A 26,246-nucleotide genomic window follows, 5' to 3' on the forward strand; every position below is an offset into this window, starting at 1 on the left:
TTTGTAAACTGCTAAATTTGGGAGGTGTTAAATGATGGGCAGCATTTGGAACAAGAAGCCAGGAGCAAACACATGAAGGTGGAGAAGCCCAAGTGTGTTCAGAGAAGTATAAGCAGGGGGAGTTAGAGGTGTGCAAGTGAGCGAGTAGTGATGTGAAAGGTATTCAAGACTTTAAATGTATCACATCTTCAGTAAGTGTTAATTTTTTTTTTATATCTAGCTTCTGTGAGAATGTAGTAAAATGTAATCAAGAATCCTCCCAGGGGCTTCCCTGGTGGCGCAGTGGTTGAGAGTCCGCCTGCCGATGCAGGGGACACGGGTTCGTGCCCCTGTCCCGGAAGATCCCACATGCCGCGGAGCGGCTGGGCCCGCGAGCCATGGCCGCGGAGCCTGTGTGTCCGGAGCCTATGCTCCGCAACGGGAGAGGCCACAGCAGTGAGAGGCCCGCGTACAGCAAAAAAAAAAAAAAAAAGAATCCTCCCACAGAGTTCAATTCTGTTATTAAAGAACATGTAATTTTATTCCTTTTGAACTCCTTTTCTTCTGGTTGTTTTGTGTTGCCTTTTTTCTGCGAAGCATATAAGTTATTTGAGATCAGATCTCTTGTAAGAAGCACTAAATATATTGGTAAGGAAGAAATAAGAAATTTCAAACTTTAAAAACATAGGTGTATTCCCTAAGCAATATATTTTTAGATAGGATACAATTAAAATTCATGGTAGTATTTTTACTATAGAAGTTCTCATATTAAAGAAACCTAGAGAAAGGCCAACTATAGTACCAGGATACAGTAATAAAAATCATCGGATACATGGTATTGGCTAATGTTTCTTTGGTTATCCTACTTTGACAAAACTAATTTCACCGATTTTTCTCTGTAGCCTAGAAAATTGAAATATATTGGATTCATTTACATGGAATCTCCTCTTTAGATGTATGCTCCAAAGAAGATCTCCCTGAAGTCGAGCTGGTGGGCCTGCTAGAAGAACAGCTACCCCAGTATAAGCTAAGAGTGGACTCTCTCTTTCTATATGAAAATCAAGACTGGACTCAGTCCCCACGCCAGCAGCGACATGGATCTGATGCCCTCTCTCCAGTCCTTGCTGAAGAGACTTTCCGTTATATGAGTGAGTATTTTAGAGTTTGTCCATTGAACTAAAGATCATGAATATCTTGGTGGTGACTTTTAAAACATTTGACATCCCTAGCCATTGTTCAGTTTGTACCTACTTTAACTTGAGCTGATTTAACAACATGAAGAGATGATTCTAATTGTGTTATGTCTGAATGCAAAAAGTTTATCATTCTTAAGACTCTGAGTGTCCAGGGTTGCAAGCATACTCAGAGGTTTCCATTTCTCTCATCTTTTACTTGATACTTTCCTCCAACTGTGGAGAAAAGGGAACTTAAAAAAAAAAAAAGTAGTGAAAGTATTTAAAATTTAATATCCCTTTATATTTCACAGCATTTATTATCCTAATACTTTAATATCTTGAGCCATCAGCTTTTTGACTCTAATCTACCCTACTAAACTGACATAGTCACGGGAACTTGTCAAGTCATTAAGAAGCGGAGTTCTTGGATACATAAGTAGCTTTAATAATGCTGAGGAGAAATACATGCACACTGTATAGTAATCTTCATCATTTACTTAAGGATTCGGAGAATATTTCAGTGAGAAAGTAAGCCAGATTTGTTCTGAAAATGAGTCTGTTTTACACCACACTCTTTAAAAATGACAAAATTAAATAGGACACTTTTTAAACTTTCAAGTATGGAGACCTTTTTTGCTTTTGACCTTATTCCAAAAATCTGCATTCAGGCTGAGCTTACTTTTTAAAAATTCATTCACTATAAAGATGTTTTATGCATAGTAGCTGTTAGAATATATAATAATTCTATAAGTTCAATATTGATATATTTATAAAATTATTTTCATTTGAATTAGATATGAGATTGCATTAGGTCCTAGATATTTTCCCAGTGAGTGCTTCAGTGTTTTTAAAGATTCTAGCTGGAGAGTGATTGTTGTGAAATCCTCATTTTCATAGTAATCATTAACTTTTAATGGTGCTTTCCTATAACCAGATTACTTAACTGCTCAGAAAAAGAATTGTAAACATTGTTTAAACTTGAATTAGGAACTCAAATAGAACTGTATTTCTGTCCTCGACAATTCTTTTAAGTAGCTGAATATTAAATTAAGGCCCTTAAGGTTTTCTTAACTTTATAGTTTGAGAAGTTATTTGCTTGAGATTTTCTAGAAAATGCTTTTTAAAAGGAAAACTTTTTTATTTCCATTTCCCTTTGTTCCCTGAGTTTTTAGATTTGTGAGAAAATTTCAAACTGAAATTTCATCGGGATAAATTTAGTTTGTCATTATTCTGATAAAGCGGCATAGAAAGTGCCCCTTAGTTTACATGTTCTTTGTCCTATATGCTGCTGGAGGGGACAGTGAGGGAGACTAGCTAGAAAGATGTCTTAGATCATGATTTAATGGAGTTACTTTTAGGATGAATTTTAAATAAAAAGACTGGGAAATGAAAGGTAAACAGATTCTAAAATACTTGGTTTATAGGACTTTACATAAACAAACCATAGTGTTTAAGGGAGCAATTTAAAACTTGAGATTAATAGGATGTTACAAGATCCATACTTCCAAGATCTGGAAAAGTGTCCTATTCCTTTCATCTAATGGTACTATTTTCACTTCAACAATTTGAAAACTAAACTACATATGATACACCTAATATCATGAAGCAAAGAAGCTAGGATCATCATCCGTTCACTGATACTTTATCTCTGTACTGTACTTTAGTTTCACTGTTATTTTAAAGGTATCAATTTCTTGGGTTAACAGTTCACTCAAATATAAATAAACTTCATTATGAATTTCTATCTTATGATTGTAAAAGATAAGTGATTTACTTTGTTTAGCAAATTGACCAAGATTTTAAAATCACGGGGACTTCTCTGGTGGCACAGTGGTTAAGACTCCTGCCAATGCAGGGGACAAGGGTTCGATCCCTGGTCCAGGAAGATCCCACATGCCACAGAGCAACTAAGCCCGTGCACCACAAATACTGAGCCCTCGTGCTGCAACTACTGAAGCCCGTGCACCTAGAGCCCATGCTCTGCAACAAGAGAAGCCACCGCAATGAGAAGCTTGCACACCGCAACGAGGAGTAGCCCCAGCTCACCACAACTAGAGAAAGCCTGTGCACAGCAACGAAGATCCAACGCAGCCAAAAATAAGTTAAAAAAAAAATTTTTTTTTAAACTTTACAAAGCATGATACAAACCATTCTCTTACCCTTTTCCACAGTTTTCTATCCCCTTGAGATGTCAAGATTTGTGGTTTAGAATAGTTACTACAGACCCTGGCAAGCCATCCTAGGGTTCAGCTCCCTGGTGCTGTTTCAGCCCCTTCTTGTCCTGACTTACCTCACATGCCAGTAGATACTCCTGCTCATTAAAATGAATTATAACAGCTAATAAGAAGAGGCGGCACAGGCAGAGACACTTTCTCTCTTATATAACACAAAGAAACTGAAAGAGCTATGAGAAGAAAATAAAGAAATTTGGAAGGAAACATGGGCAAGGTTTTGGGATGGGAACCTATCTCACATGAATAAAAGGACACTGGTTGTTCTTTGAAGCCCCTACCAAACCAGAAAGAGATTGCTCTCAAGTGTTTTATTTTAAAAGTAAACAATGGGTGCGTCCAAAAAAGTAATTCCCTTCTAGTCCCTGCCTTACACACACAAAGTTTAAGATACTCAAAGAATGTTTTGCTTGCAGGGTTTTCTTAATTTTATTGAGAGAGAGCCCCACAGTGACATGGGGCAAGCAGTGCGATCAGATCACACTGTGACAGAAAGTACCATTTATTTGTTCGTGTGAAGGCTAAAAATAGAAACTTGATCTGCCCTTCAGGGCATTTTTTATTTGGGAGTAAGGGATCACCTGTACCACTTCCTAATGCATAACAAAAAGGGGGGTGGTTATATAAGTTGTAATTAAGGCATCATTAATTACAAATACCAAGTGATATGATATGTAATTAATGATGTGTAATAATTACACATCATTAATTACATATCATATCACTTGGTACTTGCTAAAAACACAGATCCTTGTGCTACCATCCCGGATCTACTGATTCAGAAACTCTGGGGGTGGGACCTGTCTGTTTTAACAAGTCCTCCTGATGGTACTGGTGCACACTCAGATTTGAGAACCACTGATCTAAAGCTTTGTCACCAAAGCCATATGGCCATTTCACAGTGACATTAACTGGAGAATTTAAGGAATTAGGGAGGGTGTAGAATTTTGCAGAGGAATAGATTGTAGAAATTATTACTTCTGGTTGATAGTTATACTTTTCCTCAACTCTGCCCTTGAAAGTCATTAACCTTTACTGGCAAGAAAGGAAATACAACAGATAATGTTCAGGAAGCATTAACCATAAGTCAGGTTGTAGAGGTTAGCGGATTTATAATTCCTCGCAACCAGTTCCACAGAAGAATTAAGCCATATGCGCTAAGACATCTGTTGTAGAATGAATTACCTTATCACCTCTACATTATGTACTAGGTAGGTATTATTTGTCAGAGAATTGAGAACATTGTCACTCAAAGCATTATCTATGGGGCTTAATTCTCCCCTGGAACTCTGTTAAGAAAGGCTGTCCTAGACCGTATATATCACCAGCCTCCCTTTTGTTCTGCCTCAGTTCTTTTGAAGGAAGTTTTTTGTATTGCAGAAATGTTCTCTGTATTATAGTAGCAAGAACCACTTCTTTGGGGTTAAAACCTCAAGACCTGTCTGTAGTTATCAGGAGCTATTCTAGCTTTTGCTCTGCCATGTGAACTGTGTGTTTCATTTTTGTTTTTTGTTGTTTTGCTTTTGTTTTTTGGTGTGGGAGGTCTGGAGAGTGATGAAAGATTAGAAGTCTTTTAAAAATTAGATAATTGTGGTGAAAACTCTAGACCTTGAAAAGGACATATGAGAGAACTATTCAAGAACCATCTCATATAAATAACAGGGATATCAAAATGGATTAACATTGGCATTTTCCATCTTGAAAACGATTGGGGGATGGTTGATGTGAATTACGTGGATATAACAGAGTAAGAATTAGTGAAGTGCTTATATATATCTCCCCATGTTTTTTCAGGAATAAATTCTCCAAATATTAAACAAAAATGTTGAACATTAACTAACAACCTTCAGAAACCAAAAATGTTCTGTACAAATGTTTATTTTCTCCCTGATATATAATTTGTTCTTAGAGAGTTAGAAAGTTCATGTCTGGAAACAAGCAAGGAGCATTGGTAATTTCTGTACCATTTAACATATTTTATTTTAACCTCTGAGAACTGAAGGAAAAATAGTATTGGATAGAATTATAATAAAGTCAGCCTGCTTGGCCCTGAATTCTTGGTTATAGAACTACAGTGAAGAATTAGTCTATCGCTTTGGAAGCATTTAATCACAATACTTAAATGCCAAGAGAATACTTAGGAGCTTTGCCCTGAGTACTTTTGGAATCATCCCAAGCAGCCTATCTTTATCAGGAGTATTGTGTTAAAGAAGAGAAGGCAGAACTGATTAGGCTGCAGAGAGGAATCCTTTGTGTTCCTCTATGAATTGAGCAACTCGGTGCAGTTGAGGTGGCCCAGCCTTTGGGGCTTGGTGGTCTATAGACTGTTTCACTTAAAACATAAGAATTGGAGAATTCTGGTTGCATTATTCCAACTTCTTTGCCGTAATAAATATCTAAGCATTTGAAAATTCGTTTTTCCTTTTTGAAACCTCTTAACAAGAGCTGCTACTTTTTGATTGCAATGATAACATTTGTTCTTCATGGAAAATTAGCAAAAAACTGAACAGAAAACAACAGATCAACCATAACCCCTACTCAGAGATAACCACTATTAACATTTTGATTTATAGCCTTCCAGCCTCTCATGTGTATAGATATGTATAGATATACTCACACGTTAAAAACAAAAATGGTACCTATGTTGTTTTATAACTTGTGTTCACAGATAAATACTCTAATATTTCATCAGATAAAAGCCTTTTGATCTTGGTGGGACTGTGGTAGAAACAGCAACATGGTGCAAAGAGCCCATTCCCGTCACTGAGCACGAGCAGACCCAAGTTTTTTCTTATGACCTTGTGAGACGGGAGTTGTTATCACCTCATTATTATTATATTGGCTTTGCCACTAATAGTTTGCTTTGCTGTCTTGGACATGTCACATAATTCCTCTTAGTCGAGGTTCCTCATATAAGAAAATGAGATCATTAAACTAGGTAACTTCTTAAGGTTCAGCTTTAAATTGTCAGACTATGACAGATGGTAAGCATTTATGGGAAATATATTTTAGTTTCTCCTCACTAAAACATATTTTATTCTAAACATTTCTTTTCTGTATTACTGTGTCCTTCATTTTCTATTCCCCTTTCATCATGTGTGACTGGTACCTCACAGCATTTTATTACATCCTTAGTTTACTGGTTTGACTTCAGATTAAATTTGCCACTTCATCTTCAACTCTTATCAGTCGTATAATATAAGCCATGTCATGTATTTTTTAAATTAGTTGTATAAAAACTGTTTTTAACTGGTCTCCAGGATTGCTGGTTCTTGCTTTGAGTGTTAACCCTGGATCAGTAGTTTTCATCCCTAGCTTCAAATCAGAACATCTGGCATATTTTATATACTACCTGTGCCCTGGACTTCCTCCAAATGAATTAAATTAGAATCTGGAGTTGAGACCCACTGCCCTGCATTACATTTGTTTTTGCAACCATTGGCTAGTTTTCTGTAGCTTAGAGTGTAGATATATTGACTTGATTTTTTTCCCGTGTATTATTGAGACAAGCAGTAGAAGAGACCACACACTGTTAGTATCTGCCTTAATTTTTAATCCTTTGTTCCTGCTATGCTACCAAGTTAAATTGTGAAGATTCCTGGCCCCAAAGCCTATTTCCCTTATCCCTGAGGTTAAATTATAGATTAATTTATACTTATAAGTAAAAATTCTCTACTTGTAGATAAAAATTCTTTTGGAGTAAAAATGTTTCTTTCTAGTGTTTTTGTTTTTGTTGTTGTTGTTTTTAGTTTTCTTATTTTCAATTTAAAACTTTTTCAGCTATCTTCTAACACTATCAACCCAGCACTTTGTTTTACTTTTAACTAGAAGTAAGACTATCATTAATAATTAAGCTCTGGGTAATTCCCAGTTTCATATTTTTTAATTTTAATTTTTTTATATTTATTATTATTATTTTTTTTGGTTGCGCCGGGTCTTAGTTGCAGCAGGCAGGCTCCTTAGTTGCGGCTCATGGGCTCCTTAGTTATGTCACATGTGCTCCTTAGTTGCGGCCAGCGGGCTCCTTAGTTGCGCATGCACATGGGATCTAGTTCCCTGACCAGGGATCGAACCTGCGTCCCCTGCATTGGAAGGCAGATTCTTAACCACTGCACCACCAGGCAAGTCCCAATTCCCAGTTTCATTTTAAGCAGTGGTGCTAAGAAGAAAAATTAAAAGCTCAGATTAAAGTAAAACCTATCTAATGGTGTCTTTTGAGCAACCTTAAGTGTTAAGATGGGACTAAAAAAGTATAGATGACTTAAATCATAGTTTCTGCTGCCAACTCAGTGCATTATTTACAGAGAATTTTAAATCAGGGCTGTTTCATACAGACCAGTTGTGTTTATAGCTGTAAATAGTTATATGATACTTAGCAGTTTACTAAATACTACTTAGTAGATTATCATATTTGAACCTCCTAATGACCTTGTGAGAGGTTATCAGCTTCATATTATAAATGTGGAATCTGAACCTCAGAAGGGGTAAGTGACTTGTTCAAGCTCACTCAAATATGTGAATTCAGCTTTTCTGCTTCAAACCTCTGATTTTTCACACTTCAAGGCAAACTAATTTTAAAATCAGTCTAAGTCAAACACAAGTCTGTTTCATGTAATGCACTCCAAAGTCAAAAGACCCCTCTTTTATTATGCATCATTACCTTAAAAAGGTATTGCTTATTGTGATTGTGGAATCATTAGGATCATATCTGTTCTTTTCTTTGGAGCTAAATTAGTCAAGTGCAGTTCCTGAATTTATGGAGTGCCAGAAATAATGGGTTTGAGTTTTGCAAGGAATACTATAGTATACAGTTTAGTTTATAGCAAAGGCCTACATATGATGAAGCTTATCATAAAGAAAAAGGATTTTTAATTAAGCTAAAAAGTGTTATGGTTCATAATAGAATTACAAGAAGTCCTACAAGTCCTATTCCTTGTTTATTGATATTAGCTCACATGACAGGTGATCATAGATGTTCAAGATAATCACAATAGAATTCTAATTAAATTCCTTTATACATAACTCCTCATGAACTCGCCCCTCAATAACTTTAATTTAGATTAGGATGTAAAACAATTGGTGATTCAATTCATTCTCCAGTCCCACATTCTCTAGTGTGAGTGAACCAAAGTTCCAATCTTTTTTTTTTTTAATTAATTAATTTATTTATTTATTTTTGGCTGCACTGGGTCTTCGATGCTGCACATGGGCTTCCTCTAGTTGTGGTGAGCGGGGGCTACTCTTCATTGTGGTACACAGGCTTCTCACTGCGGTGGCTTCTCTTGTTGCAGAGAATGGGCTCTAGGTGCACCGGCTTTAGTAGTTGTGGCGCATGGGCTTAGTTGCTCTGCGGCATGTGGATCTTCCTGGACCAGAGCTCGAACCCATGTCCCCTGCATTGGCAGGTGGATTCTTAACCACTGCATTACCAGGGAAGTCCCCAAAGTTCCAGTCTTACCAAGGGAAGAGGAGACAGTCAGGAGGTAGCTGCCTTGTGTTCATTTGATACTTTCTTAATTTATTGTATGATGTACATTTTGTTTGTAGTAATTGGTCTATTTCCTGAGTGTCTAACACACGAAATACTTCTTTCCCTTTTCTTTTTTCACCTATTTTTTTATTCTGAATGGCTTTTTGTAAAAGCCCGGGTTGTTTGTTGTGTTGTTATCTTTCAATGCTTATGACTGTTTAAAACTTTGTGTTATTTCTATATCCTATAAACTGTTGTTTTTAACTATCTTAGTTCTAGGCACAGACAGGGTGGAGCAGATGACCAAAACTTACAATGACATCGACATGGTTACACATCTCCTGGCAGAGGTAGGAATATGTCTTTCTTTTCCTCCAGTACAAAAAATGAAAACTTGAAGATCATTTAGAATCTATCAGATTTGCATATCAATGAAAAATGATGATGTCTTTGCTCTAGGTTGTTCTGTATAAGGTTGTTACAGATAGAACAACTGGCATACCAACTGGCATCCCAAAGAAGAATGGCTTCTGAAGTTTATTGTTTTGAAATTGTAGAGGGCTTAATTTTTTGTTGTTGTGTTATAATAGTGCTGGCTGGCTTCTCTGTCCTAGAAAAGCAATCTTGTAAAAAAAACTTTTTAAGTAAATCCTTGGTGTCACTCACCCTGAAAACAGAGCTGCCCATTCAAGAAGCAGCTCCATTGCAAATCAACACCAATAGTTTGAAGCATCTTCCCTTTTCTACTTTTATTCAGGCTATTATTTGAGCTCACTTTGTCCATGACCTTTTTAGTATGTATAGTATATCTCTTCGAAGTGGCAGTCTTAAGAGGTCTCTCCCTATGCTTCAATTTCAGTTGATCTGATGGAAATTTCTGTCTTTCTCTTTGAAGTACCCTTCTCCCCATATGCCCCCCTAACCCCCAGCTGTGCCCCAGAATGATTGTGTGTATGCCACTTAGCCTATGTTGAAAATGAGGTAAGTGGGCCTTGAAAATTTGGAGATAATCCATCCACCTGTTTTCATGTTGCTGTGGACCAAAAAAATAGAAGCATAATTTTATTTACAGTGATTAATGTAAGTGGAACCCATTCTCATATACTATAAGGCACTCAGATGTATATTGATAGTTTTCCACCTTACAGAATACAATCCTCACCACCACCATGTCGAGGATTCCTATGCCTTGCAAGTATCACCATCTACCCAGAAAGAGTAATTCTTGCCTTGCTTGACTTTTCTTTAGGCTTCCCTGCATCATTACCACCAATTTCTTCACACTTCCTTCTTTTCTACACTCTAAGAAGAGTCCTATAGCCTCAAAATGTCCAGTCTATTATATCCTCTATTTTATTTCACATCACCATTCTTATACCAGTTGACAATAGGGCTCTTGATTATGCTTTCCTCTAAGCCTCTGGCTTTGAATGCATATAAGCTTTGCCCTAATTGGAACTGTATTCAACATGCCTACTGTATCATTACCATGCTTAATAGACAAATGCATTCAACAAATATTTATTTGGCTTTTACTGTGTGTCAGGCCCTGTCCCCATTTTTAAAGACTATATTGATTTTGTAAGTCCCTAAAGTCATAAGCTGAAAGGTTGGGTTGCTGGATCCTAATTAATGGAGTGATCAATAAATCTCACTTGATATCAAGAAATGCCCTCTTGCATTTATAACTATGGTGGTCATCCATTTGACTAATGTATATTAAACACCATTTGTTTGTCAGGCCCTGTATTCATTTGTAATATCTGGGCATTAAAATGGATCTTGATGCTTTCTAGGACATTGCTTTTGAGTTTAGCAAAAATGACTGCAGAATTTTAAACTACCACTTAATTTTGTTTGTACTCAAAGAAGAGATGTGTTTGGTATTTTAACAGAGGGATCGTGATCTGGAGCTAGCTGCTCGAATTGGACAAGCTCTCTTGAAGCGGAACCATGCCTTGTCTGAGCACAATGAAGCCCTCGAGGAGCAGCTGGGACAAGCCTTTGATCAAGTAAGTCTTGGATCAAGTATTTGCAGCATGAAGCAACTAGGTCTTGGGAAATGGAGAATTTATTTTCCTGGGTGTCCCTGAAGTGATGACACTAGTATCCATTAAACTCACCAGTAGAGAAATTAAGTGTTATTGTACAGAGGAGTACTCATGTGACTCTACCTTAGTCAATATAAAAGCTTGTATTCAGTACCTACAGTACTTGTGGCATCCTGCTTAGATTTTAACACTTTATCCTTACTCCTTTCTGTAGACTTTTTGTGTGATCTTATCTTAAATTTATTTTTTTTAAATGTACCCCCAAATAATAGATACCCAAAGGAAGTATCTTTTCAGAAACCCAAACAAAAGGAGAAAAGAAAAGGAAAAGAAATTTTTGAAAATATATTCATCCCATAACAATAAATATTTGTAGTGAGAACTGATTTATTATTAATTTGAATGGTTACATTTTAAATCTTCTATAATTTGTTATTATCTGGTTTCATTTATATTTTATAAATCATCATGTTTAATAACATTCAAGCCTTTGTGTTAAAAGTACTTATTCCCTAGAACTAAAGTTGGGAAGTCATGTATAGTTAATGCAGCTTAAAAATACAAACCTTTAGGATGAGAATTTGAAGTAAGGTTCTATTCTGATACTTTGAAGTTTCTTCCATTTTGTTTTGTTTTGAACTGTGAATGTATCATCTTATGTGAAATTTTCCTCTTATATTCCCATTATATAGAATATGGAAATTGGCTTTTCTTTTCACCTAGTATAGAAAAAGCTGTATATGTTGAGTTAATGCTCTAAAATTATAGCTTAGGAAGTATCTGAGGTTTGTTACTCTCTTTGTAGCCCTTGTTACTTTAGTCAGTAAAACCTAACAGCTGATTTTATGACTTTGCTGTATGGTGAGAAACAATTGCTCCATGAATTAGAAGCTATATTACTTGTAAATAATGCAAAATAAAGACCATCTTTTAAATCAAACCCTTTTGATGTACAGGTTAATCAACTGCAGCATGAGCTGTCCAAGAAAGATGAGTTACTTCGAATTGTCTCCATTGCTTCTGAAGAGAGTGAAACTGATTCCAGCTGCTCTACACCTCTTCGCTTCAATGAGTCCTTTAGCTTATCTCAAGGTTTGCTGCAGTTGGACATGCTGCAAGAAAAGCTCAAGGAACTGGAAGAAGAGAATATGGTTCTTCGATCCAAGGTACAGTCAACTTAATTCTCACTCTCCTTTACCTTAAAGGCTATAAGGTTTAGGTCCAGGTAGTATTGAGGTGAAATATGGCATAACTAAGGATTTGCTATTGACATTCCAGTTGCGGGGGGGGGTGACAGCCAAGGCACAGGTGCTTGCCCTCCATTGTCACTTAGATACCACTGAAAAGTGGATAATAGCAAGCTGACAGGTGGAATAGAGAAAGGCACAGCATAGAATATATAGCTTGTGGAGTTTACACAAATAACTAAATAATTACAACTAAGTTAAGAACTATATTGGAAAACTACAGTGTTTCATGAGCTTATATAATGGGGGGTTGGGGAATGGATCAAAGAAGTCCTACTTAAACATGTGACATTCTAGCTGAGGCTAAGGGTTAGCCTATCAGAGATATATGTAATGGAGGGGAGGGGTTGGGGTGGGGATGAGTAGACATGTGCAAAGGCCCTGAGAGGAATAAGGGGGAGATGTTTGTCATGTCCTTTTCCATGGTCTTTATTTTATGATAGATAAAGCTTTATGAGTTTTTGTTTTCCTTTGTAAGTGATGAACTTTTATCTTTAAATAAGTAGTAAAGGTTTTTTTAGTTAATACTATAAAATCATTAAAAGATATTATCACATACTGATTTTTTTTTTCTTGAAGGCTTGTCACATAAAGACAGAAACGATTACCTATGAGGAGAAGGAACAACAGCTTGTCAGTGATTGTGTTAAAGAACTTCGTAAGTGTTAATGTATTCTGTTTTATAGCCTTTGGGCAGTTCTTTGGTAGGATATCACTAACTCAGAAATTAGGTCTATGGTTTCAATAGAAGCATCTCAAGAAACAATTTTAAATAATTGCTGAAAATCTTGGAATATCACATTGAGCCCACAACTCTAAATAAAGTACCATATGTACTTTTAAGAAGTATCTTTGTTTCAAATTATCATCATTAAATAAAGACCTATATTTCTACCCATTATAGCATGTTAGAATGAAAGTAACCAAAGCTCTTACTTATTTTGTTGATGAGGAAATAGTCCTATAGAGAATATGACTTGCCAAAGTCAGAAAACTGATTAGTAGCAAATCTAGGGCTTAAATGATAGTGTAAAACATAACATTCTATGAGTATTGTTAAATGCCAACTCTGTGTCTATAAAGGAATATATTTTACTTTCATGTATTGTTACCTAAAATTTTTTAAAACAAATCAGTTGGAAAAAGATCAGCTTTACTAGAGAAAAAATTTTAATATCTTTATAAATATTGATATATATAGCCTTTTATGTGGAAAGAGAAGGTATGATAACAACATATCAGATCATTTGAGCTGTGGGCTTCAGAATGTGGTACCTTGCACAGAATATTAGAGAACCAGAGGAATGTAAATTGAATCTTCTCCATCAACACTATCATTACCCACCTTTTACACTTTAAAAACAAAAAGCAATGACTTACCTAAGAGCTTAGATTCTGGTCTCCTGTCTCCTTATTGCCATCCTTTGAATTGCTATAGACTTTCCATCGATTTAAAAATAGTTTTATATAACACTTAGAAATAGCTTTGCCACTTGGGTTTAGATGTCAAATTTTTTATATGAAGCAAAGATTTATTTCCCCAGTGGAATTCTAAAGCATGCAAGAATGCTGCATTGTAAGAATTGCTTTAGAGGCCCTACTCAGTTTGCTGGGTATCCCAGAAAGTCTCTCCTACAGAAGCATCTCAGTAGCTTTTACAGATTGCGACTGTTCCATGCTGGAAATATTCCTTTGTTAGATTTGTTAAGTTTGATTTTCATTTCTTTGGGGATCTTATTTACATTCCTGAAGAGTTTTCAAAGACATAAATGTCTTGGCCGTTGCAAAGATATATAATTCACCTTTCTCTTTTCAGCCTTCTTGTCCTTCATAAAGAAAAAGATTGAGGCAGAATCTTTAGCTTGCTTGCCTTTACAAGTTATCTCTTTTTAGCTTCAGTGCCTCCTATTAAATTCCCAGCATTAGTCTATTTCAGAAGAATCTTTAATTTTCTCTATTGGGTTATCCAGGTTTATTATTTTAAATTTATGTTAGAGAAAAATCAATTCGTGATAGTCCAGTGCTTGTTACAAAACAGGATTTGGCCCACAGGCCATAGTTTACAAACCTCTGCCCTACATTTATATTAATTTTAAGGTTTTTTTTTTTCCAGGTGAAACAAATGCTCAGATGTCCAGAATGACTGAAGAATTGTCTGGGAAGAGTGATGAACTGATTCGTTACCAAGAAGAGATTTCCTCTCTCTTGTCTCAGATTGTAGATCTTCAGCACAAACTTAAAGAAGTAGGTTCATTCGTTCAACAGATGTTTGTTAAGCACTGACCTAGTACTATGCACTCTGCTAAGTGCTAGATACATTAAGCAAAATAAACATGGTCCCCACCCTTTTACATTGCTTTAGTCTGATTGCTGTTTTAGTCTTCTGTCATGAAATATCATGAATAACTACTTTCAAATCACTATTTCTTTCCATAAAATGGATTTTCCTCAGAAAGTTGTGATGTGAACTACTGATTCATGCTCATTGTCCTCTGAACACCTTGATGGATTTTGTATTCTGCCCATTTTATTGCACTTATTTGGCTTTTGAAAGGTTAGCTTTTGATAGTCCTCTGGACTATATCCCTGAAATACGTTCTTAAGATGTCTTAAAAAGAGAGTAACCTGTATTTTATATGGGAAGGCTTCACATGTCTCTTTTAATATGTTGTTAGCATGTGATTGAGAAGGAAGAGCTGAGACTTCACCTCCAAGCTTCCAAAGATGCCCAAAGACAACTGACAATGGAGGTAATGAAATCTTCCTTTATCTTGTGTTATATGGGAGGGGAGGAATGAATAGTTCCTTTCTTCTTTGTGAATAAGAATGGCTAAAGGTGATAACCAGATTTAAAACAACAACAGAAGATTAAGCTGAAAATTATGAGATCTAAGAAGTAAAGCTTTTTAAAGATTCTGTCTCTAAAATAATAGTGACAAGACAACATCCTTCTTGATTAATAGGAAAACCTTGAGTTTATAAGATTCTTTAGGAATATATGACCCTTTTACAGGTCTGTATTAACTAACCCAACAGTTTTTAAAATAAGGTAATCTGCATTTTTTAATAAGCACCCCTAGCCCTAGTGATGCTGATGATCTAGTCCACATAACACGCTTGAAGAAATTTTTGAAGTTAATATGTTCTCTGAAAATTATGTACTCTTTTAACATGCTTGTGTATCTAACTATAAAAAAATTTTTGAAACAAGGGAGAAGAAACTACTTGTTTAGGATGATTGAGCACCCTGACATCTTTTTAAATACTTTGTAGACTTGATCTTGTCATTTACAGACTTCAGATTTCATTCATGTTCATTATGTTTAAAAATATACATATCTAATATTCCACTAAAGTAACTTGACCATAGCTATCATACTTCCTCTATACATTTTTTTTTTAAGGATAGGAAGCATTAAATATTGAATTGACAGTTACGGTTGTCTCAGCTACATTTCACGTTTTTAGGAAATCATGCATATGTATAATTCTGGCCAAGACACCCCTAAATCTGGCAGCTTGAAATATATATACTTTCCTTGCTTAGTCTGTTTCAGAGTCTTCGTATTAAATTTAAATTCATAAAATTAGTCCTCTGGATAAAATTTAAACTTATCCCAATGGGACTTTTTCCCCATTGTCATTTTGAGAATATAATAAGGAACACTAATTGCCATCCTATCTTTCAGCTGCATGAGTTACAAGACAGGAATATGGAGTGTCTGGGAATGTTACATGAATCCCAAGAAGAAATAAAGGAACTTCGGAATAGATCTGGCCCTGCTGCTCATCTCTACTTCTCCCAGCCATATGGAGTTTTTTCTGGGGTAAGGAACTGAGAAAGAAACTTGAGATTAGATGGTCCTGAGAGTAATATGGTTTCTAATGGTGTAAAGCATCTTGAGAAGAGGTAACATGGTTTGTCCTTGTTGATTGAATTTAATTATTGATTTAGGCCTTCATTTGCATATCTGTATCTACCTTAATAGTCTTTATTTATTGAAGCCTTCCTTCTACCAGTTGACCTTCCAGATTTATTGTATGAGATGAACCCTAAGGAAATTAAGTTTAGGTCTGTGTCCCATAGAGTTACTTAAACTTCAGTCATCCTCCCTACCCTAATCCCACCACATACCACTTATTCAAATAGTGCTCTGAACATTTAAAACCTCTTTTAACAGATCTTGAGTTTCTTGCTCTATTTAACTTCAGTTAGAGTGTAAGCCCCGTGAGAGCAGGAATCATATTGATTTGATTCCCCAATAAACAATCTTTTTTTTTGAAATAAAGGAATTACTGAAAACTTCTGAGTTTATGCCCGAATTTGTAATGTTGGTTCAAAGAGTTATTTTAATAATCTAGTTCTTAAACACTTACATGCAATCCTGTGAAATTTTTTAAAAGACTGAAACTATAAATTATAATAGATTTTCTAGAGAATATTGGGGCAGAATATTTTTTAATTTTTAATTTTGAGGTAATTTTAAACTTAGGGTAACGTTCCAACAGTAGTACAAAAAACTCATATATCCTTCATCTAGATTTCTCAAATTTAATATTTTACTACATTTGTCATATTGTTCTCTTATTTTTTCTGGACCATTTAACAGTAAGTTGCAGATAACCCTATTACCCCTTAATAATTCTGTGTGTATTTATTAAAAACAAGGATACTCTCAAGGACATTCTCCTACATGACTACATATAACCATCAACTTCTGGATATTGACGTTGATACAATACTATCACTGTCTCATCCACAGAACCCATTTAAATTTTACCAATTGTCCCAACAGTGTCCTTTGAAGGATACATTACATTTGGTTGTTTCAATTGGGGACAGTTCTTCTGTCTTTGTTTTGTCTGTCATGACCTTTGTAGAATGTCCTCAGTTTGGGTTTGTCTGTTGTTTCCCCACAATTAGATTTAGGTAATGCATTTTCAGCAGAAATAATGCCATGCTCTTCTCAGAACATTGTATTAGAAGGCACACATTGTCTCTTTTTCCCATTGCTGATGATGTTAATTAACTTTGATTGCTTGGTTAAGCTAGTATCTGCCAGTTTTTTCCACTGTAAAGTTAATCATTGTTAATAGTTAATTGAATTAATATTACTAAATTAACTTTGCATTGATGAAAATTGTCAGATACTACCTTAGCCAAGTGATCAAAATTACTATTTTGGGGGTGATACTTTGAGACTGTTTAAATATTCTGTTCCTCATCAAGCCTTTACCCACAGTTTTAGCACCCATTGATGGGGATGTATCTGACTCAGTTATTACTATGATAATTGCCAATGGTGACTTTTTAATCCATCATTTTTTCAACTTTTTTTAATTGGCATTCTTTTATATGTTAGAGCTTTTCTGTGTCATTTATTTATTCATTTGTTCATTTGGTTATGTCAGTATAGACTCAGGGATTCCTATTTTAATCAGTGGATTATAATCCATTATTATTGTTTTTTATTTTGATACTTAAATTGTCCAAGATATGACCAGTGGGATCTCCTCTAAGCTCCTCTTGCCCTTTCCCTGGCCCAGTCCTGGGATCAGCCATTCTCCAAGGAGCTCTGGTTATTTTTAATGAGAAATGATATTTAGAATCCAAAATCTGGGTGCTAGGTATCCAGTGCCACTAGAGTACCATTGCTTTGAGGTCCCTTCAACAGATAGAGCTAGGAAATATGTGTACGTTCATATACACCCACATAAACACATCTATCTCTATCTTTACATTCACACCTATGTTTATATGTATATTTAAAATCATGAATTCACACCAGTACCTCCAATTCTAGTCATTGTTAGCACAGCCCCACTGAGCATGACACCCATGCTAGTTGAATCTTCATCCGTGACCAGGGGAAGGGGAAGCTTACTTGTTTTTCTCTTAACAATTTTTTATATTATAAAAGCTTTACATGTTTATTATAGAAAAGTTAGAAATTACAGAGAAGCAAAAACAAATTGCTGAATACCATCAAATCCTGACCTCCACAGAATCACTATTAACATCTTGGTTTATAGCCTTTCAAACATTTTATTTTTGTGTGTCTGCATATGTAATACTTTTATTTATCATAATTGGTTTTCCCACTGCTTTCTTGTAAAAATATATCATGAAAAAGTAGTTGGTTCTTGTTTAAAAGTTACATTTCCAGAATGTCTCTTTTCTTCCCCTGCATTTTAGCCTGTGACTTTTCTTTCATTATAACGCCAAAAGTATTTGATTCTGGAAACTCCGTTAAATAATTTAAAGATAGTTTATTTCTCCTAACAGGCTTCTTAGATAATAACTGTTAGTAACATCAAACTCTTTTTCTTAGGAATCTCTGGCAGCTGAGATTGAGGGGACCATGCGTAAGAAGTTGAGTTTGGATGAGGAATCTTCTCTCTTTAAACAAAAGTAAGTTCAGATCACATGTGTTGTTACTCAACCATTGGGATGGAAATTAAACAGAAGCCACAATCCATAGTGATTGGTATTATGAGATTCGGTAGTAAATGAGCTTACTATTCAGTTTTTTCCTTGTAGTGCTTGGATCTGTGAGAGCATTCTCTTGTTCTGAAATTTACTTTCTAATAATTTCTCCAAAACTTCAGATGCTCTTCCGGGTGGCTTTATTTTTAATTAACTACACTTAACATGTCTCTTTTCTAAAGCACTCCAGTGGTAGGCAGTGGCAATAATGAACACTTCTCTTTTGACAGAGCCCAACAAAAACGGGTATTTGATACTGTCAGGGTTGCCAATGACACACGGGGCTGCTCTGTCCCATTCCCAGCTCTGCTACCCATTCCAGGCTCCAACCGTTCAAGTGTCATCATGACAGCAAAACCTTTTGAATCTGGTTTACAACAAACAGAGGACAAAACAATCCAGAAGAGTAACTTGGAGGAAGATCCAGGGTAAGAAACATAGATTCACACACTCAAATTCCAGCATTGCTCTGTGCTGTCCCAAGGAAGTTCTAGAACTGTCAGTTTCCATTCAGTAATGATTCCCTGTATCATTATGTGTTAGATCATTGGAGTGAAAAAGTTTAATTGAGCATATTCAAAATGGAGTTTTCATTGAACTATAAAATTCTTTACTACTTTCGTCTCTGGTTTGGCAAAATTTGAGTCTAAATTTTTGTGTTCAAAGTCAAATTTGTTTGAATCTGTTTGGTCATTGGCAGTTATGCATAGCATTACATGACACTTTCTCGTAACCCATGCTCCTAATTTCAGTTGCTTTGGTGCCCATTAGGATAAACAATAATCTGGAATACCTATCGAGGAAAACTAGATTGCTCTTAATTTCCTATTTGTTTAAATTTAGATTTTTTTCTGCTTTTTATTAATTCAGTTCATTGAATTTTGTATAACTAGAAATTAAAGAGAATGACTGGAAAGTCAGCTGAAAGTTTTTGAAAATTAGATGTTTGGCATCTGAGGGAAGTCTTTCTTAATGCAGAAATCCATTACCTTGGGTTTTCAATTGTATTGCCTGGTTTTAGGGGTAGATTCTATACACACAATAGCTTGATGTTTCAATACTACCTCATTGTACACAGTTACCTTAGGAAAAGATCTAACAAACAGATCCGTGTGAATTCACACATGGAATAACTAAAGCTTGGCTTGCTACTCTTTCTTTTGGTATCAGTTGTAAGATACCGCCAATTTTTTAAATGTTAATAAGTGAAAAACTGTGTATTGCAGAACTATGAAAGTGCGGTGTTTACAGATCTTGTTGGTTTCTTTTAAATGTTTGTAATATTCATAGAGGATTCTATGGCCTAAAGTAAATTTTTTCACATTTTAATATTTTTGAAATTGTTTATCTTTTGCAGCTAATGACATGTCATAGTTTAATGGGTAACATTTTTTTCTTTCTTAGTACATAAAATAAGGGTACCTCTTGCCTTCAATGGTATTATAGATTCAGTGAAATATAATAATATTTAGTTTTTTGACTACCTAAACTGAATTTATAGATGGTCATTATCTGTAGGTTCATAAATTAAGTAAAACAGAAAAGTTAATAAATACAACATAAAGTATAGTTTTGCCTATCTGAAGTCACTTGAAATGATCTATAAAAACATTATATATATGGGCTTCCCTGGTGGCATAGTGGTTAAGAATCCGCCTGCCAATGCAGGGGACACAGGTTCGAGCCCTGATCCGGGAAGATCCCACATGCCACGGAGCAACTAAGCCCATGCGCCGTAACTACTGCGCCTGCACTCTAGAGCCCACGTGCCACAACTACTGAAGCCTGTGCGCCTAGAGTCCATGCTTCGCAACAAGAGAAGCCCCTACACCACAACTAAGAGTAGGCCCCGCTCGCCACAACTAGAGAAAGCCCACACACAGCAACGAAGACCCAGTGCAGCCAAAAATAAATAAATAAATTTATAAAAAATAAAAATATTATATATATATATATTAGAGATTTGGGTTTGTTGTTACTATTTCTATATTCCAGGTATCTAAGAAAAGATATGTGTTTTTAAGATCAATCTCTTGAACATTCACCATTGTGGAAGGGAGAGGTCTATGCTATGCTTATGCGCCTCACAGATCTAGTCAGTGAATGTGTTTTTCCCATAGGAACGTCCAGGAGGTCTGTCAACCAGGACGCTCTGCAGAGAGCGATTTGGCTACAGCCCTGCATCGCCTGAGTCTGCGGCGACAGAACTACTTAAGTGAGAGGCAGTTCTTTGCTGAAGAATGGCAACGGAAGATCCAGGTTCTGGCTGGCCAGAAAGAAGGAGGAAGTGACTGTGGCATCCCCACAGAGAGCCTTGCCTCCCTCTGCACCGACCAGTCAGAGATCACAGACCTGAGCAGTGCCAGTTGCCTTCGAGGTTTTATGCCTGAAAAATTGCAAATTGTCAAGCCCCTTGAAGGTACTAAGTAAGGAAGGGCTGTTTCTAAGCCATGTTGTTTGTTGGCTTTGCCTTCCCCTGGAATTGAGATTTCTCATGTAATTATAAGAACCCTAAGTGTAGAAGAGGTCTTTATTATCCCTAAATCTTCGCTGTTTGTGTGACCCTGCAGAACTTTGTGGAAAATGAATGAAGAGATTTGCATTCTCCAAGCCATCAGCTGTCAGTTCTCTTCTACTGATACAGTTTTTTTTTTTTTTTTTTTTTTTTTCTTTTTGCGGTATGCGGGCCTCTCACTGCTGCGGCCCCTCCCGCTGCGGAGCACAGGCTCCGGACGCGCAGGCCCAGCGGCCATGGCTCACGGGCCCAGCCGCTCCGCGGCATATGGGATCCTCCCAGACCGGGGCACGAACCCGTATCCCCTGCATCGGCAGGCGGACTCCCAACCACTGCGCCACCAGGGAGGCCCTGATACAGTTTTTTTACAAATGTGAGGGAGGAGGAGTAATCTTTTCTTATCCTTTTCTAAGGAATATCCTTGATAGCAGTTTTCATGGTAAGATAAACAGGATATGATAGATGAATGAAAATAATCTATATGTAATGCTTCATCTCTACCTTCCTTTTCAAAAAATGTTCTTTACCCAAAAAGTGTCAGTTACTTACAGATATGTATGTCTGTATTTTTCTTTTGTTCAGTTCTGTTAATTTCAGGTCAGTTTCTATTCTCTTCTAAGAACTTGAATTCAAAACAGATCTCTTTGTTTTATGGAATATTGACGGTATTCAAATGATCCTCTGCTATTATCATGAAAGAGTCTGCATTAGACAAAATTTTGAGTCAGTAACCCATAAGGACCCCTCAAACTCAAAGTTGCTATAAGTTCGTTTTATTCATTAATGGTCAGTACAGGTATTTGTCAGAGTTGCCATTTTTAAGATTATATGACTATTAGTGACAATTAGACACTGCATCTGGTGCAGGTACTTGGGATGATCATTCACCAGTATTCGTAGACAGAAACCATGAGGATTGATCCTCCTTTTTTTTATCATCTCCTTCGCTTTCCTACTCTCCCTGAGAGCCTGGTGAAAGGAGAGTCATGAGCACATATGAGTCTTGAGAAATATACAGAAAAAAACATGGTAATTCAAGGTGCCTTCCAACCTAGGAGCCTGGCTTTTAAATTCAAAGTTCAAAGTTCATAGGCATAGTTCCAGGACAAAGGAGTATTGGTTTTTGTCACCTGGGAACATACAACCCGCCGTGATACGTATCATCTTCTTTCTCATCACTGCCTCAGCATCCTAGTTCCTATTAAGGGTGTTGTCTTGGTTTTTTCACCCCTGCTTTAGATTTCCTTTTTAAAGTTAACTTTTGAAATGAACAGATTATTATTCATATCTTTATCATCTTGTTAATCTTCCACAGATAACTTTAATTTACAAATTTTACCAAAACATTAAGACCAAATAAGTAGTTTTATTATTATCATTACTTTTTTACACATACAGTTTTAGCTTCTTTCAAGATTTAATATTTGTGGGAAATTTAAAACATGTTCCTTTTTTGGTTTGCATCCTCAGGATCACAAACTCTGCACCAATGGCAGCAGCTTGCTCAACCAAATTTAGGAACCATTCTTGACCCACGACCAGGTGTCATCACTAAAGGCTTTACCCAGTTGCCCAAGGATGCCATCTATCACCTCTCAGATTTAGAAGAAGATGAAGAGGAAGGTATCACTTTTCAGGTTCAGCAACCTTTTCACGTGGAACAGAAACCATCAATATCCCAGCCAGTAACAGGAATCTTCCTGCCACCCATGACTTCAGCTGGTGGTCCAGTTACAGGTGAGAAGAGTGCTTGATTGAGTGTAGTCTAGTAACCAGTAGTACTTTGCTTTCTGCATAACTGTATGGTCAGCTGACTGCCTCTATATAAATCTTACTGGAGTGTACTCAGTCTTGAATATAAGACAATAGAAATCTATAGCATAAGTGCCCCTTCTAATTCTCTCCACTTCTTAGCCAACCTGCATGAATAGATAGGCAGAGAGAGAGCAATTCAGCCAGTGGTTCACAAAACTTTTGGACTCAGGAGCTCTTTACAGTCTTAAAAATCGTTAAGAATTCCAGAGAGCATCTGTATGGGTTGTATCTACCGATATTTACCTATTAGAAATCAAAACTGAGAAATTATAAAAATATTTGTTAACTCATTATTTTAAAAGAGTTACATGTTAACACAAATAATATGTTTTATGAAAATTAGCTGTTTTTTAAGTAGTTTACAAAGTGGTTTAGTTTTACAGTTTTGCAAGTCTCTAATTTATGGCTTAACAGAAGATAGCAGGGTTCTTGTGTCAGCTTCTACATTCAGTCTATTACAATATGTTGTTTTGGTTGAGGAGTATGAAGAAAATACAGCCTCACCATCATCAAAAAGTATACAAACAATAAATTCTGCAGAGGGTGTGGAGGAAAAGGAACCCTCCTACACTGTTGGTGGGAATGTAAATTGGTGCAGCCACTATGGAGAACAGTATGAAGGTTCCTTAAAAAGCTAAAAATAAACTACCATATGATTCCTGGGCATGTATTCAGAGAAAACCATAATTCAGAAAGATACATGCCCCCCCCCGTGTTCATTGCAGCACTATTTACAATAGCCAAGACATGGAAGCAACCTAAATGTCCATCAACAGATGAATGGATAAAGAAGATGTGGTACATATATACAATGGAATACCACTCAGCCATAAAAAAGAATGAAATAATGCCATTTGCAGCAACATGGTTAGACCTAGAGATTATTATACTAAGTGAAGTAAGCCAGACAGAGAAAGTCAAAAATCATATGATATTGCTTATATGTGGAATCTTAAAAAAATTGATATAAATGAATTTATATACAAAACAGAAATAGACCCACAGACATAGAAAACAAACTTATGGTTACCAAAGGGGAGAGGGGGGTGGGGAGGGAGAAATTAGGAGTTTGGGATTAGCATATACACACTACTATATATAAAATAGATAACCAACAAGGACTTACTGTATAGCACAGGAAACTATACTCAATATTTTGTAATAACACATAAGGGAAAATATGAAAAAGAAAAAATATATATTTATGTAACTGAATCACTTTGCTATATACCTGAAACTAACAGAACATTGTAAATCAACTATACCTCAATAGAAAAATAAAATGAAATAAAAAGAATTTAAAGTTTAAAAAAAAGAAAGGAAATACAGCCTCACACAGATACATGGTTGGAAAAAGAAAGAGTATTTTAATAGCCTCTTCAGGTATTTGTGGATATTCTTTGATATTACACCAAAACTTGATAAGTGGTAGTCTCTTTAAGGTTTGTAGCAATGTGAGTCTAAAACCCTATCAGTGAATTTTTCATACTTTGTTACGTTAAAATCTATTAGTCTGTCCTGCTCTCTGAATGTATCTTTTACCCATGCATGATTTTGTTAACGCATTGGTCATTTGGAAAATATTGGTTCACTGAGTTATGCAGATCTTCCAAATGTTGACCCGTTTCATTATAGAATATATTAAAATCATATAGTATCACCACCTGTCTCACTGGGTAAGTCTTTTAGTATTAGGAAGCTTTCAAGCTCTCAGCAATGGATACAAGTCTACCAAAACACTTATTTTCACTTGAAAGCTCAAATTTTGTCACTGGCAGGAAATCCTGTCTGCTATTTTCTTGAAGAGACAGACTCACTACCTTCTTTTTCAAGAAAATGTTGCCAGATATCCAAGTCTGAATAACTGTAGTTTTTGTATTAATTGTTCTTTCAAGTAAAGATGGTGTTCTGTGAAAAAATGTAAAAATTACATATGTGCTTTTCCTTTAGATAATCATTGTATCTCTGTATAAAGCAGAGTGCTTAATGCTTACTTCCTGTTTCATCACACAGAATATTAAAAAGATTCAAGGGTCAAGATTTTTTTTAAATTAATTAATTTATTTTCGGCTGCTCTGGGTCTTCATTGCTGCACGCAGGCTTCCGCTAGTTGCGGCGAGCGGGGGCTACTCTTCATTGCAGTGTGCAGACTTCTCATTGCAGTGGCTTCTCTTATTGTGGAGCATGGGCTCTAGGTGCACGGGCTTCAGTAGTTGTGGCACGTAGCCTCAGTAGTTGTGGCACATAGGCTCAGTAGTTGTGGCTCACGGGCTCTAGAGCATAGGCTCAATAGTTGCAGCACACGGGCTTAGTTGCTCTGCGGCATGTGGGACCTTCCCGGACCAGTGCTCGAACCCATGTTCCCTGCCTTGGCAGGTGGATTCTTAACCACTGTGCCACCAGGGAAGCCCAAGGGTCAAGATTTTTTTTTTATAAATTTATTTTATTTTTATTTATTATTTTTGGCTGTGTTGGGTCTTCGTTGCTGTGCGTGGGCTTTCTCTAGTTGTGGCAAGCTGGGGCTACTCTTCATTGCGGTGTGCGGGCTTCTCATTGCGGTGGCTTCTCTTGTTGTGGAGCATGGGCTCTAGAGTGCGCAGGCTTCAGTAGATGAGGCACGTGAGCTCAGTAGTTGTGGCTCGTGGGCTCTAGAACGCAGGCTCGGTAGTTGTGGTGCACGGACTTAGTTGCTCCGTGGCATGTGGGATCTTCCCGGATCAGGGCTTGAACCCGTGTCCCCTGCATTGGCAGGCAGATTCTTAACCATTGCGCCACCAGGGAGGCCCCTGGCAGGCGGATTCTTAACCACTGTGCCACCAGGGAAGTCCCCCAAGGGTCAAGATTTAATAAATAATTTTTACTGCTTCATCAGGACATTCTGATATGAATTTGGCTTTTTTTTCCTACTGTATTTGGACAATAGTGATGAATACTACTACAGCTTGGTGCCATTGCCTTGATTTGTGCTACGGAGCCAGCAGCTTTACCCACTATTACTTTTGCACCAGCAGTGCAAGTGCCAACCCAGTCAAAAAGGCAGATAGCATCTTAACATTGCTATGAAAGTAGTTTTGACCTGTAGACTCACACAAGGTGCAAACAACACTTCAAGAACCACTGGAGTAGATAGTTTGGTTAGAAAGATTGGATGACTAGTTCTTGGTTTGGTATTTTTTTCTAATGTATTTTTTCAGAATGAGTTTTTCTCTTGTTTCTAAGCTATATTAAATCCTTTTGAACTTCAGTTTCAAATTATTGAAGGATTCAGCTATATAC

General features: G+C 36.4%; 1 protein-coding gene across 1 annotated transcript in view; it reads left to right on the forward strand.

Moving 5' to 3' along the window:
• The window catches only part of TRAK2 (trafficking kinesin protein 2), a 62,476-nt gene that overhangs the window by 28,761 nt on the left and 7,469 nt on the right, over positions 1 to 26,246 (forward strand). The window contains exons 3-14 of the mRNA XM_060105783.1: positions 933 to 1,127; positions 9,129 to 9,205; positions 10,751 to 10,867; positions 11,863 to 12,072; positions 12,733 to 12,811; positions 14,267 to 14,397; positions 14,829 to 14,903; positions 15,843 to 15,980; positions 18,486 to 18,565; positions 18,871 to 19,068; positions 20,761 to 21,059; positions 22,626 to 22,892. Of these exons, the coding sequence (XP_059961766.1) occupies positions 933 to 1,127; positions 9,129 to 9,205; positions 10,751 to 10,867; positions 11,863 to 12,072; positions 12,733 to 12,811; positions 14,267 to 14,397; positions 14,829 to 14,903; positions 15,843 to 15,980; positions 18,486 to 18,565; positions 18,871 to 19,068; positions 20,761 to 21,059; positions 22,626 to 22,892 (1,866 nt within the window). The remainder of the gene's footprint in view (positions 1 to 932; positions 1,128 to 9,128; positions 9,206 to 10,750; positions 10,868 to 11,862; positions 12,073 to 12,732; positions 12,812 to 14,266; positions 14,398 to 14,828; positions 14,904 to 15,842; positions 15,981 to 18,485; positions 18,566 to 18,870; positions 19,069 to 20,760; positions 21,060 to 22,625; positions 22,893 to 26,246) is intronic.

This window comes from Mesoplodon densirostris, chromosome 8 (assembly GCF_025265405.1).
Source record: "Mesoplodon densirostris isolate mMesDen1 chromosome 8, mMesDen1 primary haplotype, whole genome shotgun sequence".
Taxonomy (NCBI): domain Eukaryota; kingdom Metazoa; phylum Chordata; class Mammalia; order Artiodactyla; family Ziphiidae; genus Mesoplodon; species Mesoplodon densirostris.